The following is a 15,506-nucleotide window of genomic DNA, read 5'->3' as shown; positions in this document are numbered from 1 at the left end:
TTTGGAAGTCTAGTGTTGAGGGGTGTTTTTGCACCCTCCAACACAGAATAAAATACACTAAGTATCCTATTCTCTCCTGAAAGGAAATCCTATTTGATGACTCAAATATTATCACCCCAAGGTTGTGGTAGTCAGGTCTTGACTGTGCTTCAGATAAGCCATTGAATGTATGTAATTTTTCTGGTTTCACATGGGGCCTTACACTAACAAGCTGGAATTCTGTTCCTGCAAGATTTCTCAGAGATTCCTCAGATCTAAAATCTCAATATCATCTGATTTAGCATTAAGAGTGGATGCCTTTGAATTTACTTAAATTCATTCCCAAATAAACTTCAAAAGAGTAGGGTTTAGAAAGCTAAACTAAAATCCTAAATGAAATATTTTTGATACTAGTAGATAAGTTCCAAAATGTTAATCATATTTTGCTTCACTAGATTAAATCACAGCTTCAACAAAATAGATGCAATCTTCAGAGGAGTGCTTCAAATTTTCAGACCACAAGTCATTCACTAAAACCATGCAATACTGCAAATTAGTAAACAACTAAGGATTGAACTTACATAAATAAAGGGTTCAGACTAACCATACATTGAAACTTACAATCATCAAGCACCAGATGGTATGAACCTGGAACTTCATCAGGTATCAATCTCAACAAATCTTCATACAACTGAACTTAAAATGATTTTGAGAAGCATGAAACCATGCTAACATTCAAACTTAACACAAATATTTATCAACAACAATGAATTTCTGTATTAATTCTTGCAGTATTTTGGCAACAATTTCTAGTTCCTCTTTACAATGAGAGAGGCCAAGGCCTTTTATAGATTTCACTTTTGAAATGGAAGCCTTTTATAGATTTCACTTTTCAAATGGAGGGCTTAGCCTTAATCCTTTCAAGGGCCAAAATTTAATTTTACCAATGACCAAATTTTGATGCAAAACCCTAGGGCGGTTTAGGATTTTTTAAAATGTAGTTTGTTACAATAGCCAAAAAAGACAAAACTGGCATGGATCCCAATAAGGGAAAAGACAAAATGCAATTTTTGGCACAAATTCCCATGAGGAAGAAGACAAAATAGGAAGGAGGTGTTGCAATTTTCTATTTAAAGTTGGTTAGATGCCTAGATTATAGCAAATTTCTTCCAAAACCCAATGCCCAATATTTCTCTCCTTTGCAACATATGCTAGGAATCTTGAGATAGCATTTTTGAGATCCTTCTTCGGTGGCATGGGTGCAACTCATATCTTGTATTTTATGGATGCAACTTAGTAGTAGATTCCTTAAAAGTTTTGTCCTACTCTAGCTTGGATTCCTTGAAAGCATGTATTACTATTAGAAATCCTTGAAACCTTGCATGTCAGCGTGCCCAAATTTGGTGTTCCCAACCATCCTCCAACGTGATGAGATCTTTGATTCTAGAAGAATGCCATTGAAATCATATTTCATCTTTGCAACCCTTGACAAATTTTCAGCTCTGACAGGCTGCACTTAATTAATTTGAAACAGTGAAACAACCTAAGTTAATATAAGAATTACTTCTCTAATACTAGAAGAATTGCAAAAATTTTCAAGTTCACATCATGAGCGAGAATCATCATCGAATCACATGCTAAAAGCCCCTATAGGTTGATTAAATCAAGTATTTTATGGACTTTTGGATATTTAGCCCATCCTTGGATTTTTGGAACTTTGAGCCTTTCTTAGAATTAAAAAAATTTAAGGTTCTTTTGGATTTTCAAAACTTTAGTTTGTTTAAGGAATGTCGGGACTTTGACTTGATCATGGATTTTTGGAGATTTGAAAGGTTCTTGGAATTTTGGAGGTTTGGGCTGATTATGGATTTTTGGAGATTTGAAAGGTTCTTGGAATTTCGGAGGTTTGGGCTGGTTATGGATTTTTAGAATTTTGTACCTTCATGGGTTTCACATATTTCATCTTTGGTTTAACTCAAGAAACCCCAAGAATAGGTTTATTTGAACTTTTTTGAGGGCAGGGATTTATCAAAAATTCCATGAATACAAAGAGTTTCCAAAGTTCTTGAAAACCTTCAAATTTGTGTCAAGGGATGGAAGTTTAGCTTCATCAGGGATTTTGCTAAGTATAAAGTAATGGATTTTTCCATAGGAAACTAAATTCCTCGACCGTGTGAAGTTTCTACAGAAGTTGATAACTTAAGATTTTGCAAGGATTTCGGGAACATGAGGGGATCATGGAAATGTTGGGGATTCTATGAAGGCAAGGAATTTCCAAAAAATGGAAATCCCTGACAAAGGAGATTTCTTGACAAAGTAACAAATCCCTTGACTTAAGACTTGCTTGTGGAACTATAATGATTTAAGGATTTCTTCAATTTGGGCCAAACTTAAACCCATTTAGGCCAAAAAGGAAAAAAATCTCTCACAAACCCCCAAGGGGTGACACTGGAAAAGGACAAGCGAAAAACAAACACAAGACACCAAAAAGAAAAAGACGAGGGGAGAAAGTGATGAAACCAAACTTAGTCATCAAGTGACGAAACCGAAGAATCTCCATACTAGCCAAAAGTGCACCTTGATACTCAACCTCTATTGAATTGGATGCAATAGCTGTTTGCTTCTTGTGTGACCAAGCAACCGCACCAAAACCAATACAAAAGACAAAGCTAGAAGTTGACTTCCGGCCATCAACATCATCGACCTAATTTGAGTTAGTGAAGCCCATAATCTGAGAAGCACTTGATGTGTAATGCATGCCAAAGTGTGATGTGCCTTGAATATTTTGCAAGATATGTTTAGCTGCCTTCCAATGATTCTCATGATGCTCCTCAAAGAAACGAGAGACAAGTCCAACCACAAAGGAAATATTAGGAGGATTGTGTGTTAAGTACAGAAGATTGCTAGTCAATTGCTTATACAATGTAGCATCAACTATAGGAGTAGTACAACTAGTAGATAGTGCAACACCTGATTGAAAAAGGTGTGGGGGCAGGGTTGCAATTAGGCATGCCTAATCTTTGGAGCAAATCTAGAGCATACTTTTGCTGAAATATGAAGATCCTTTCAGAAGTTTGGTAAATTTGAAGTCAAAGGAAGTAATGTAGAAGTCCAAGATCCATCATGTCAAATGCTCCATCAATGCTCACTAAGTACTCTAGATAATAGAAGTGGAACTCCTTGTGAGAATCAAATCATCCACATATAGCACAAGAATCAAATGATCCTCCCAATGTCTTTGCGTATAGATTGTAGGGTTGGAATTGCAATGTGTGAAACCCAAAGCAACCAAGAAGCTATCCATCTTCTCATACTGAGCTTGAGGGGCTTGTTTGAGACCATACAATGAATGATGAAGCTTGCAAACAAGTGAAGATTCCTATGCAAAACCGAGCGGCTTCTCTATGTAGATCTCCTCATGAAGATATCCATGCAAGAAAACACGCTTCATGGCTATTTGATATACTAACCATCCCTAAGATGCAGCTAATGAGAGTACAAGATAAATGGAATCCATCTTAGTGATACGAGTAAAGGCCTTAGACTAGTCAACTCCCTCAACCTATGAAAATCCCTTGGCAACAAGATGAGGCTTGTACTTGTCAATTGAACCATCTGCTGCATATTTGGTATGATACACCCACTTGCAACGAACCAACTTTCTTCACTTAGGAAGAGGTGTAGGGGAGCATGTAGAAGCAAGTTGTGAGGAAAGGAAAGCTAGCAGAACAATGTTAATGTTTCTGGAGACTCAATAAGCATGTTACCTTGTAATATCACAAGGAGATAGTGGCTAGAGATGGCACAGCCTTTGAACTTCTAGAGTTTTCTTGTATCTAGTTTTTCTAGGGTAATCACTTCTGTATGAATTTTTGTTTCTGTGCAAGTTTCAAATCTTTAATTATTTCTTTTTATTTATGTGGCTACCTAATATTATTTGCAATACTTAAGTGACTCACTTATAACACAATATAAATTTATTATTTTCTTAAGAAAAATACTAAAGGAGTGTAATGTATAATTAACTCGTTTAATTTCACTTACTATGGTAGTAAGTTAGCTATGAAATTTCTATACGAATTAAGGATGAAAAGCGGTGAGAAACTTGTACCTAAAACATGCAAGAATCAAGTGCTCCATGCACTTTGCTTGTGATTGCCAGTGAATACATCATACATGAATCAAATGTGTCTATGGGCACATTCTCAATGTTTTGATGATGAAAATAATATGGTTGTTTCAGATTGGTGGACATGAAGACATCAGGAGTCACTAATTGATGTTCTCTAAACCTTTATTTATATGGGTGTGAGGTAGTTTTATGTTTGTGTCGTTGATGTATTTTTTATGTATAAGGCTAAAATCAACGAAAGTACAAAAAAGTATCTTTGTGTTGGGAGGTTGGGTTATAGGAAATTCTTGTGCTGCTTTTGTTTATTTACATTACTTTTTAGTTTCTTTTTAATGATCCTTATTGAATTAGGATTTAACATCACTTGCTCAAGTCTCCAATCTAGAAATAACACTCTGAGCCCTTGTGATATTATTAACATTTGCATACATATTAGTTCATGATCTCATTTGAAGGAAGAAAGTTGTGTGGAACATGATCGCAATTTGATAAATAAGGAGAATGAACAAGATATTTTTTAGTAGCTTGAAATAGTGTAAGTTGCAATGCATATTATGTTTTGCCAACTTAAATGCACTCATTCAAAAACGCTTGTACTGATGAGGCTACTTTGATAATATGAGTTATAATTTATATTTATTTTGATAATTCTTTAATAGTCTCGCCTTTAGTATGTTTTTAACTGGCCTTGGTTGTTCTTTGTAGGGTGATCAAAAATCTCCTGGCATCATACCATTGGCAATCAAGGATGTTTTCAGCTTTATTCAAGATGTATGTCGTATTTACTTCCAACTTGGAGCATCATCTTAATCTACATTTTGGTTTTGACATTTAAATGCTTATGGTTGTTTGTATTTAAAGCATTACTAACCAACAATTCTGTCCATCTGTTATTGAAATTTTCATTAATAACTGTTTGTACAAGGGGATCTTAACATGTTTATTTGCATCCCCATGTATCCCAAATGTTTTTATCTTTGAGAACAGAAGAATTGATCTTAAAATTGATAACAATGTATTCTTATCTTTCTTTCCTCATGTACTTCTTACAACAATTGTCACATATATATTTGCTCATATAATCATCATAAGTGATAAGCTTACATGAATTTCATTGCCTACCATTGTTTGAATGGTGAGGTTGAGAAATTAGTAGTTTAATGAAAGTTTTGGATTGCTTTGTCAAAATGTTGACTAGTCTTATTATCTATCTGTTGTGCGTTACACACACTCCCTGTCGCTGACAGGGTCCCCCTCTTTAATTTCCAGCCTTCGTCCTACTGAGTTTCGAATTTGAATTTTTATCCGCCATTTTTGGAATCCAACAAGTGGCAGTGGAGCAATGAGCTCTGCCACCAATAGGAAAGATGAAGCAAGGGGCGTTCTATCTTTGAAAACTTTTCAAAAATATCTTTTGGCCCAAAAATCGACAAAATGACTTGGAATGCAATGTGAAAGTGTTAAGTTTAAAAAGTTGGCAAAAAATGACTTTTAGCCCGAAATCGCCTAGTTAAGTGAAAAGTTTACAAAAGGGCCTTATGGGCCGAATTTTGCGAAAAGTGAATAAGGCGATATAACATATTTCAAAATGCACTTTTAGCCCGAATCGCCTAAACAAGTGAAAACGTCAAAATGGTAAAACTTTTCAAAAAGACCTTATGGGCCGAAAAGGGCAAGTTAAGTGAAAAGTTTACAAAAGGGCCTCATGGGCCGAATTTTGCGAAAAGTGAATAAGGCGATATAACATGAAACCTTTTCAAAATGCACTTTTAGCCCGAAATCGCCAAAGCAAGTAAAATCATAGACTTTGAAACTTTTCGAGAGGTCCATTTTGCCTTGAATTTCGCATGAAGTGCGTTAGCAATGTGAAGGCGTTATAAATCACGAACCTTTTAAAAATCGCCTCCCCAACAGAAAACGCTAAGTCAAGTGAAAAGAGTAACTTTGCAAAACTCCATTTTGCCCCGAATTTCGCAAGTTAGAAAAGGGGGCGTTCCATTTAAACTTTGCGAAATAACCTCTTGACTCGAAAATTGTGACAGGTATTGGGAAGATGCCCTTTTAAGTTTGCAAAAGCCTCTTTTAGCCCGAAAATGGGCAAACCCGAAAATGCGAGGCAAGTAAAAAAATTTGTGAAATGGTATAAAGGGGTGTCAAACTTGAAGGTATTTGCATTTCAGTCCTTTCATCTTGAAATTGGGAGAATTGCGGTTTTTCAATAGGGCGTTTTTTTTACAAGCTTGCAAAAAGCTCTCCCAATCGAAAACGTGAACCAACTCAGATGAGGCGTTAAACTCCAAAAATCTTGTAAAATCCCCCAAGAGGCCGAAGTTCGTGATAGGTAAGCGTTGATTTAAAAAAAATTTGCAAAAAGCCCTCCCAGTCTGAATTCGCGCGGTAGGGTTTTATCTGTGCATTTTCATTTTGCCTCTCCAGCTCGAAAACGCGAGTCTGGGGAAGAGAACGCGGCATTTTACCTCAGCGGTTTGCAAATCATTTTAGTCCCATATCGCACAGGAGGGAAAAGGCAAAATGGGCACAACACTTTGCAAAACCACCCAAGTCTCCAAAGTTTGCTCATGAATTAGACAATTCACCAGGTATGATTCAATTCTTTCCTTCAAATCATTATTTATGCAGAATTGGTTGTCTATTTGAAAGCATTAAACATAGCGCAAAGGCAAAGCCTGTCGGGAAAATTAACCTTGAAATGTAAAATTTCGACTTACGAAAATTTTGAACATTTTGAAAAAATTGAACTCTCTCCAAATCGCAGATTTAAGCAATCTAGTTTAATTTCCTATTTCATAGCATTTCGCTTCTGGATAAGCAGATTCTTTTACTAAAGCATTGTAGTTTCTTCAAATCTTGGATTTCCCATTGATCCTTATGTGCTAACGTCATCCTCTATTTTGACTAACCTGTTCACTTCCTTCATCTTGTCTCATAATCCGCGTCCGGTTGTGCAGGATAAATGCCTAAATCGGCGGTAGAATCCTCAAAAACACCTGGTGCAACCGGAACATCTCGGGTCTCTAAATCTGACATTCCCTGCAGAGGCGAGAAGATGAAGTACCAGTACCAGAGAGGAGGAGTGAGGTAGTCAAAAGTCCAGAGCATATGGGAGAACATAGGTGATATTGATTTGAGCCACATAGACATTCAGGATTTTAGAGACCGGGTATATTCTCCTCATGCCTATGGTAAGCCTAGGCGGATGATGGAAAGTGGTATCGCTCAAGCGGCAGGGTTCCCTCCATCCGTGCAAAATTATGAGCTGGTAGTTGAGGCTGCCTGACATTATCAGCCAGAGACCAGATTAGTGGTTTTAGAAAATATGGTGCTAGCTGACTTCACACCTGAGGCCATTGGGGATGCATTTGACATCCCATTTCCTGATAATCCCATTGCTACAACTATAGATGAGGCACAGGTTGCTTATGACATGAACCCTGCTAAATGCAGGACATTGATAAACGAAGAATGGTATAAGGAGAGAAGGCCCTCGAGTATTAGGACTAGTAAAAAGACCCCCAAAAGTGACTTTCATAACGAACATGGTGATATAGTCACCTTACTCAGCCGGGTTATGGGACTCCCTTAGTCTAACTTTTTTGAAGAGTGGATGTTCTACTTTACGGAGTAGGTCTTTGTCGGGAAATCCAAGTTCGACTAGGCTCAGATCATCAGTGATAATATCCATACACAACTGGTCAAACTCGAAGAAAATAAGTACTTCACCATGACCTCCTACCTGATTTACATGTTTGCCCGACACCAGCCACTAACAGGATTAATCAAGAAGGGTGAAATTGGGAATGACCCAAATCAAGTCAAGGTGTATGGATGCTACCCTCAGCTGCACTACTATGACATTGCTCAAAGAGAAAAGAACAACACTGCTTATGCAATTGGTCAATATGAGTGTGTCAATGACGCCTTTACAATGCGCCTAGTTAGGTTGATGCAGAGGGGATTGCACATAAGGCACTCAAAGAAGGCTACCATTTTGGTACAAAAGTATGGCGCATGGTTTATTCAATTCCCTAGGTTCACCTATATCAGAATAGCCAACTTTGAGGGAGCACCATTCCGACTTCCACACTATCCGATAGATAAAATAGTCCTTATGGAAGTCGCAAGGCAGGCACATCCAACGGGCAGCTTACTCAGAGAAAAGAAACAGTCCGGATTCACCTTCCCTATGATTTTGGGTGCCCTCGATGTGCATTTCAAGAATTTGGTACAAGTCGATGAGTCACTTGCTGAATTAGCATCTTATGGTCTACAGGGACATTTCCCAAGGAAGTGTTTTGATCATGACAATTTGGCAAAAAGGGCCTACGACAGGCGCTACAGAGGAAAGACATCAATTGAGGACTATTGGAGCAATTGTTCCGATGACTATGAGGTTCGACGATGTGAGTATTCGAGGTTAAGTGTGCAACAAATGCGGCTTTATGAGTATTGTTGGGTCCCAGATCAGGTGACAAATTTTGGCAATCGCTTGTAGGTCCAAGAGTTTGGGGCAGTAAAGTACCTCTTGCCGGGCATTGGTTGGTCTCAGGATCCGATTATTGATTTTGAGGCAGTTATGGCAGCTCCTGGAAGGTATACTGATCACTGGTTATCCCAGCAGATTGAGAAACTAACCCATGAAGGAATTCAATTTACATACCATATGATGGGCAGTCTCGATTCCTAGTCTTCGGAGGATGAGGGAACCTCAAGTGCACCGAAAGAAGAGATTGAGAAACCCGGAAAGAAGAGGAAGAAAGCCAGAGCTAATAGAGGGACTCGAACATCAAAAAGAACTAGAAGGGAAAAGATCCCTATCAGAAGGCCAGAAGTCAGTTTGTCATCCAAAGACCCTAGTTCCGAGGATGACGTAGTCGAGCTTGACTATATACTTGCTCCGCCCTCCCAGAGTGATGTGGATGCATTCGAGGCTAATAATCCTCCAACACAAGGTGAGCCAGATGTAGAAGTTAGGATCGTTGGTTCTGATGAACCTGGAAATCAAGTTGAGGAGAGAGAAATTCTGCGTAATCAAGAGGCTGGTGAGCATGAGCTCACACAAGGGAGTCGGCATGAATTACAATTGAATAGCACCGACAAAGATGACACCACCGTCGAAGGAGAACGAAAGGGGGATGAGACCCACAAGCTCGACAGAACTGAAGAGCAACCATCACAAGGGGATACTCGACAGTTGTTCAGTGAGGTAGGGGAAAACTCGGCTATGGGTAAGGCACTGGATATTGCATCTGTTCCTTCTATGACGGACCAATTGCAGATAGGCAGTGAGCCAGCTGAAACCTCTAAGGAGCAAAGTGGGAATCTGGCCATAACATATTGGCAGACCATCCCTCAAGATTGGCTAGTTGCTCGTGCATAGCGGAAAGCAGCCGTCAAGCCACCTATCAACTTGGAGGATATCTTCTCTCGCATAGGGGAAACAAAGTCCAAAGGAAAGAAAAAGCCCAAGACCTACTCTCGGATCACCAAGGATGAGCAGAGGAACCGCACCATCCATATCGCTACCCCACTCGTCGATAAGCCAACAGATCAAATTGCATTGGCCGATTATAGCATTACAACCATCCCGATAGGGTGAGCCACCAAAGAGAAAGAAAGGGAAAAGTTCAAGGATTCCATGCAGAATATGCTCAAACAACTCGACGAAATGACTGTTGAGAGAAACATGTATCAACTTCGTGTTGAGCAGGCTGAGGGATATATTGATCACCTGCTAAAACCATTGCAACATGCTCCCTGAATCCCATGTTCCCTCGTTGGCATTGGCACAAAGGACTACAATAGAGTTTGAAGGAGTACGTGATGCCGCTAAAGCTGTCAAGCAATGGATTCGAGACATTAAAGAAAAGGGAGAGCATATCATTGAAGATGTAAAGGAAATGGCCCACCGCCAAGAGACCATTCTGGTCAAATTGTTCGAGGTAAAAAAGGAATGTTTCAGGGTTCATGAGGTGGTTGGTACAATTCTTCCCCTCACGAGGGCTCTTTTTTGGACCCACACGCAGATTCCCACATTGTCCACTATCCTGGATCCTTATGACATCAACGTTTTTAAAGAATGGTATTGGACTGCCAACATGAAGAATGAAACAAAAGATACCATTAATAAAGAGTAGGAGGAATGCGAGGAAATTTTGAAAAACATGAGGGATCTTGGTGGAAAGATCCTACGATCAATGGTTTTGGGATGGAAAAATAGTTTGTCCGATGATCAAGTACAACCAGATTGGGAGGATAGATTGAGAATTGATAAGGTCGCATACTCCGTGGAGGACCTAGAGTTTGCCAGTGGGTTGCATTCGGACATATTAAGTTTTGAGGCTCATCGGTTTGATTGGAATGATGGGTTAAAGCATGTAGATAGCCACTTGGAGGGCATGCAATATAAAAAATGGCATCCTCCCATGCCCCAAAGCATGGTGCTGTTCTAGCTATGCATCAGATTTCAAGAATATATCCAGGCAAAGCATGCAGCAGGTCGGGACATCTGGAAGGAGTATTTGCACGACGAGGATGAATTCTTGGAAAAAGGTTCTACAACAAAAAAGGAGAAAGTGCTTTCATAAAGTGCAAGTTTCTTTTAAAAATCTTTAAAAAGCACTTTTTAGGCATAAAGTTCATTTCTAACTACCAAAACAGTTATAAATCTTGAGCTCTGTGCGTGTGCACTTTTTGGAGCAGCTTTTTCGGTAGTTATTAATTACCTTTTTGGTAGTTATTGTTTCTCCTTTGTTGTTGCTGATATTTTGCCTCCCATTTATGGGTATGGGCAGTTTTGGTAGAGGATGAATCTGGCCCACTTGTTCAAATTTAATCTTGGCAATTCATCCGTTTTTGGAATTCTATATAAAGGAATTAATTCTTCGTTGTAAAGAGAGAAAAAACAAAGATTGTTGCAAAAACTTTGGCAAAATACATACATGATTTGATGGATGTTAAAGCTGTGTCTGTTTTACTATGAGTGCATGGTCTTCTTCTCCATTTATTTCATATTTCTGCAACTGTATTTAATTTCAGATAGTTATTTATGCATATATTTGATGGAAAATCTTGGTTCATACCATTAGGAAATAGTTGATTATTGTTTCCTCCACATGGTTAGTCTGAACCCCTTTTGTGCTAAGTTCGGTTATTAGATTTGGATAAATAGGTGTAAGAAATCTATCTTTCATATCTAAATAGCTTGAAAATTTGAAACCCTTGGATGATTGCATTGGTTTTTACCTAGTTGTGCTAATTAGCTGGCGAAGTAATTTCTAGTTATTTTGAGATTTCTGTCTATGTGTTGAAATATGCTGTCTTAGTTAGAATTAGTTAGTTGTTCTTATTCACTCTTTATCCCTCTCTCCTTTTTCCTTTTTCATTAAAGAAACCCTCCAGTCAAGCTGAAATAGCATCAATCAAAGGCAAAATCAGATGATATAGGATTGTAAATTTTAGGGAGCCTATACGAAACCAATTCCATCTAACCGTAAGTCCCCTTTGTGTTTCCAGAAAAACACATCAACCACTAAACTATCCTGCAGTCAAGACCTGACAACCAAAACATTGAGGTCATCCCCATTGATCAAATTCACACAACATTAGGGATTTCCTTATCTCAAGAGAGGATAAGATTCTTAGTATTTCTATTCTGCGTTGGCTGGATGCAGTCGTAGTTTTGCGACTTTAGATACGTCAACACTATCCACACAATCTTGTTTACATGCACTATGAGTTCGCACCGCATTAGATTGTCCTCATAGAGATTTGTAAAATGCTTGATTCATTTTCAATGCATGGTTAAACTCATGGGTGACATTGTAAGGTCTCATGATATCAAGAGTGATAACTTCATGTTATAGGAGACTGATTGTGAAGTGTACAAGGAGAAGCGCTACCTTGTGTGGTTATAGTAATGATAGAAAGCCATAAAATAAACCAATGGGGAATAAATAGTTCATATCCAACAATGGTATTGATTCTCATCATTCATAGCCCAAAATAAATGTTGATGAACATTTCAATTCTGTTCAATACTTATTACCGTGGAGAAAAAACATAGACAAGATAATCCAGTTCTATACTTATCGTAGGGGAAACTATAATTGAAAATTGGGGGAAAATACCTTATAGAGAAAACTTTGGACAAAGTAGAGAAAATTTTCCTTAATCTGGCAAATGAAGGGTCTTAAATGAAGGTGACATAGATATCATTGCTAGTATGCCAACCTTGATCTCTACATCTCCAGTCCAACATACCGTATGCTTTCCCAACATTTTTTCAACATGAGTATGTGGTTGTATGTTATTTGATCATCTTTATTTTGCCTAGGGTTGTGTGAGGACGTGAATATCCACATTCTCGGCTTTGCAAAATCAAGTTAAATTGGTTTTGGAAGAAGCCATTTTGAGATGAAGGTTACAGATGCTGATGGTTTAGGGGTTTTAGTGATGGCAGTTGGAAACCTAAGGTATTTGGTGTTTGTATATTTCATAAATCATTTGACCTTGAACTTGGTCATATAAGAATGGTTGCTCTTTGCCTTGTCCTAGACATGGGTAGTTGAACACATTGATCAAAAATTTGCTCTTATATCAAAACTTCTGAGCAACAGTGAGACCTTTTTAATTTGTTCTTTGATATCTTTAATCATGACATTTCTTTTGTTCCTTGGAACTGTATTATTCATGTTTATGCAGCCTTGGAGTCTGTCCTCTATCGTGTATTGTAAAATGAATGTCTTTTATTGGGTCTGATTTTCAGTTTAAATATGCTGATGGATTAAATGGATTAGAAATCCTTGCGAGTTTCTAGCTTTTAAGATTTTATTGCTCATCCGTGTATCTAAAAGCTTCTGTGTTTAAGTTAAAATTTAACTTGAAAATAGTAACAGAGGTTTTTTGAATTAAGCTTTCACAGTAAATTACAGAAATTGTTATGAAGATTTGTTTCGTACCTTTAGCTAATAATGGAAATAATCTCATTTTAAGTTTCTTTAATTCTCCCATTTCCCAATATGTTCATGTGTACGCAATCTTTGTTTGTATCTTCTTATACCTTGTTACTTGATAATACTTTTATGTTTGATCTGGGATTTGCAATTTGTTTGTCGAACACTACAAAGGCTATATTCCTAATTTGATCCTCTTATTCTAATGTGAGCTGTCAGCCAATGTGTTGTATACTCAAAATCTTTAAATATCAAAACTTGTCACATAGAAAATGAGTTTCAATGCTTTTACCAGGCATTTTATGATCATGCCAAACTAAGTTTCCAGTACAATTACTGTAGTTTGCTAACTTTTCACAGATTCAGTATGACTAGAAAACATTGAAACTCATCCAAATAAAAAAATGTATTGGATTGGGTTCTTTATGTTTTATTGTTTATGTTTCTGTTCTTTGGCTTTCTTCATTTAAAAACAGTTTTTCAAAAAAAAATTGTGAATGTCTTGGGTTTGCAGTTTGCACCATGTATGGCCTAGGTTTGACCACAGTCTGGCCCAGATTTTACCAGGAAACTGGGTACCTTGCCTGGGTACGTCCTAGGTTTGTTCAGATGACCCTGTGCCATACCAGGCAAGATACTATCAGCTGAACAAATCCAGGTCATTTTGAATTATGAAGTGGTCCAAGATCGTGACATGGTTGGAGTCAGATACAGATTATGAGGTCTGCGGACAAAACTTGGTAATGTAGATGCCAAGGATATGATAAAGGGTGCATGCTTAGGATCTAAAACCTATGAATTATAAATGATCAAAACTAGCCTCTTACTATTGATAAGACCCTCAATAACCCTTATTTCAAAAACACAATTCTGTTTCATGATTTTGTTAAAGAGAATAAAGTGACCTACATTATCCATGCACAATACAATTTGATCAATGTTATTTCATATTTGGTACTTCTGCTTCTCTTACATCTTGTATTTGGCTTTCCTGTCAATCTAATGTATGTTATCTGATTCCAGTATATGCTATTTAGAATCTAGATGAGCTATGGATTCCTACTTGTTAGAATTTGTATAATACTAGCCCATGTAATGATAACCTTATCTTCATATATGTGTTGTTTTTTGTGCTTATGCAAAGTAATGACCTAGTTATTTAATATGGCAGACACCAGGTCAACAGTTTCTTCTTCGCGTTTCCTATCTTGAAATCTATAATGAGGTGAGTACTACTGTCATGTAATGCCTAGAGGAAAATAAACAAGTGCAAAATGTGTCACTTTTTTAATGTTTTTTCATATTTGTACTCATTTACTAATATGAATGTGTTATTGTACATGTTTTTCATGGTTTAGTTAGATACAAGCATGAGAACCTGTGTAAACAAGAGGAAATATGTATTAATGTCTACAGATGCCTGAAATAGGTTAATGGGATTAGGGACTACAGCCATTGTGTGTGATGCATAGTGTTTTTGGGATAGCATCAACAACACAGTTTGCAATTTTATGATTTTTTTTTGCAATGCATGTAAAAGGAACATTTTTTTAGCATTCTTTTTATGCTTTCTGTTGCAGGTTATCAATGACTTGCTGGATCCAACAGGACAGAATTTGAGGGTGAGAGAGGATGCTCAGGTATGTAGCTTGTCATAAGAGAAATATATGGCCGTCACTGCATGTTTATGAACATTGACAAAAGAATTGCAGGACTGTTAAGATCAACTCTATTTGATTGCTTGCTCAGCTTGTCTTTCTTTATTGTTACAATGGGAACCCCTTTCTTTCTTGTTTTTATACTTTCTTACACATGGAACCAAAGCACTGTACACTTAAATATTTTCATTTCTCATTTTCACTGTGACGAAATTTCTGAAAATCAATACAAAATTAAAAAACGATTCCCTCTTTTCTGAATTAGGGTTTTATGGTTTCTCTTTTAATATTTGGACCATGATAGAGGCCATCTGTTTATATGATTCTAAATATGTGTTGCCTGCAAGTGGGATGTGCAGATTTAGCTATGAAGATTGTTAAAGTGGATCAGATTTATCTATAGGTAATTTTAAATTATAATTATGAAGATCACACAATATTCTGTATAATATAACAACTTATTGTATTGCAGATCACTTCTGTAAACACAAAGATATTGACTGCTGTAAATACAATGATATTGACTGCTGTATGTTATCACAATAATATCGAATACTATCTATTATCACAATAATATCAACTGCTATTCTTTATCACAATAATATCGACTGCTATCTATTATGCATCGTGTTCTAAGTAAATCATATTACCTATAAGTATGACATCCATGGACTTCCTTAAGGGTCGTGTCCCTTTAACACGAAGTGGTGGCTAGAGAAAACCCGTATCAATTCATTACTGAATCAAAATGCTAACTAACACGTA

At 37.3% G+C, this 15,506-nt stretch overlaps 1 protein-coding gene across 1 annotated transcript in view; it reads left to right on the top strand.

The window, feature by feature from the left end:
* Positions 1-15,506, top strand: part of LOC131070149 (kinesin-like protein KIN-7D, mitochondrial) — an 81,865-nt gene that overhangs the window by 32,425 nt on the left and 33,934 nt on the right. The window contains exons 5-7 of the mRNA XM_058005692.2: positions 4,817-4,882; positions 14,255-14,308; positions 14,664-14,723. Coding sequence (XP_057861675.1) covers positions 4,817-4,882; positions 14,255-14,308; positions 14,664-14,723 — 180 coding nt within the window. The remainder of the gene's footprint in view (positions 1-4,816; positions 4,883-14,254; positions 14,309-14,663; positions 14,724-15,506) is intronic.

Source organism: Cryptomeria japonica, chromosome 1 (genome assembly GCF_030272615.1).
Source record: "Cryptomeria japonica chromosome 1, Sugi_1.0, whole genome shotgun sequence".
NCBI classification, from domain to species: Eukaryota; Viridiplantae; Streptophyta; class Pinopsida; order Cupressales; family Cupressaceae; genus Cryptomeria; species Cryptomeria japonica.
Note: the sequence above shows the minus strand (reverse complement) of the source record. Positions and strands in the feature narration are given on the sequence as shown.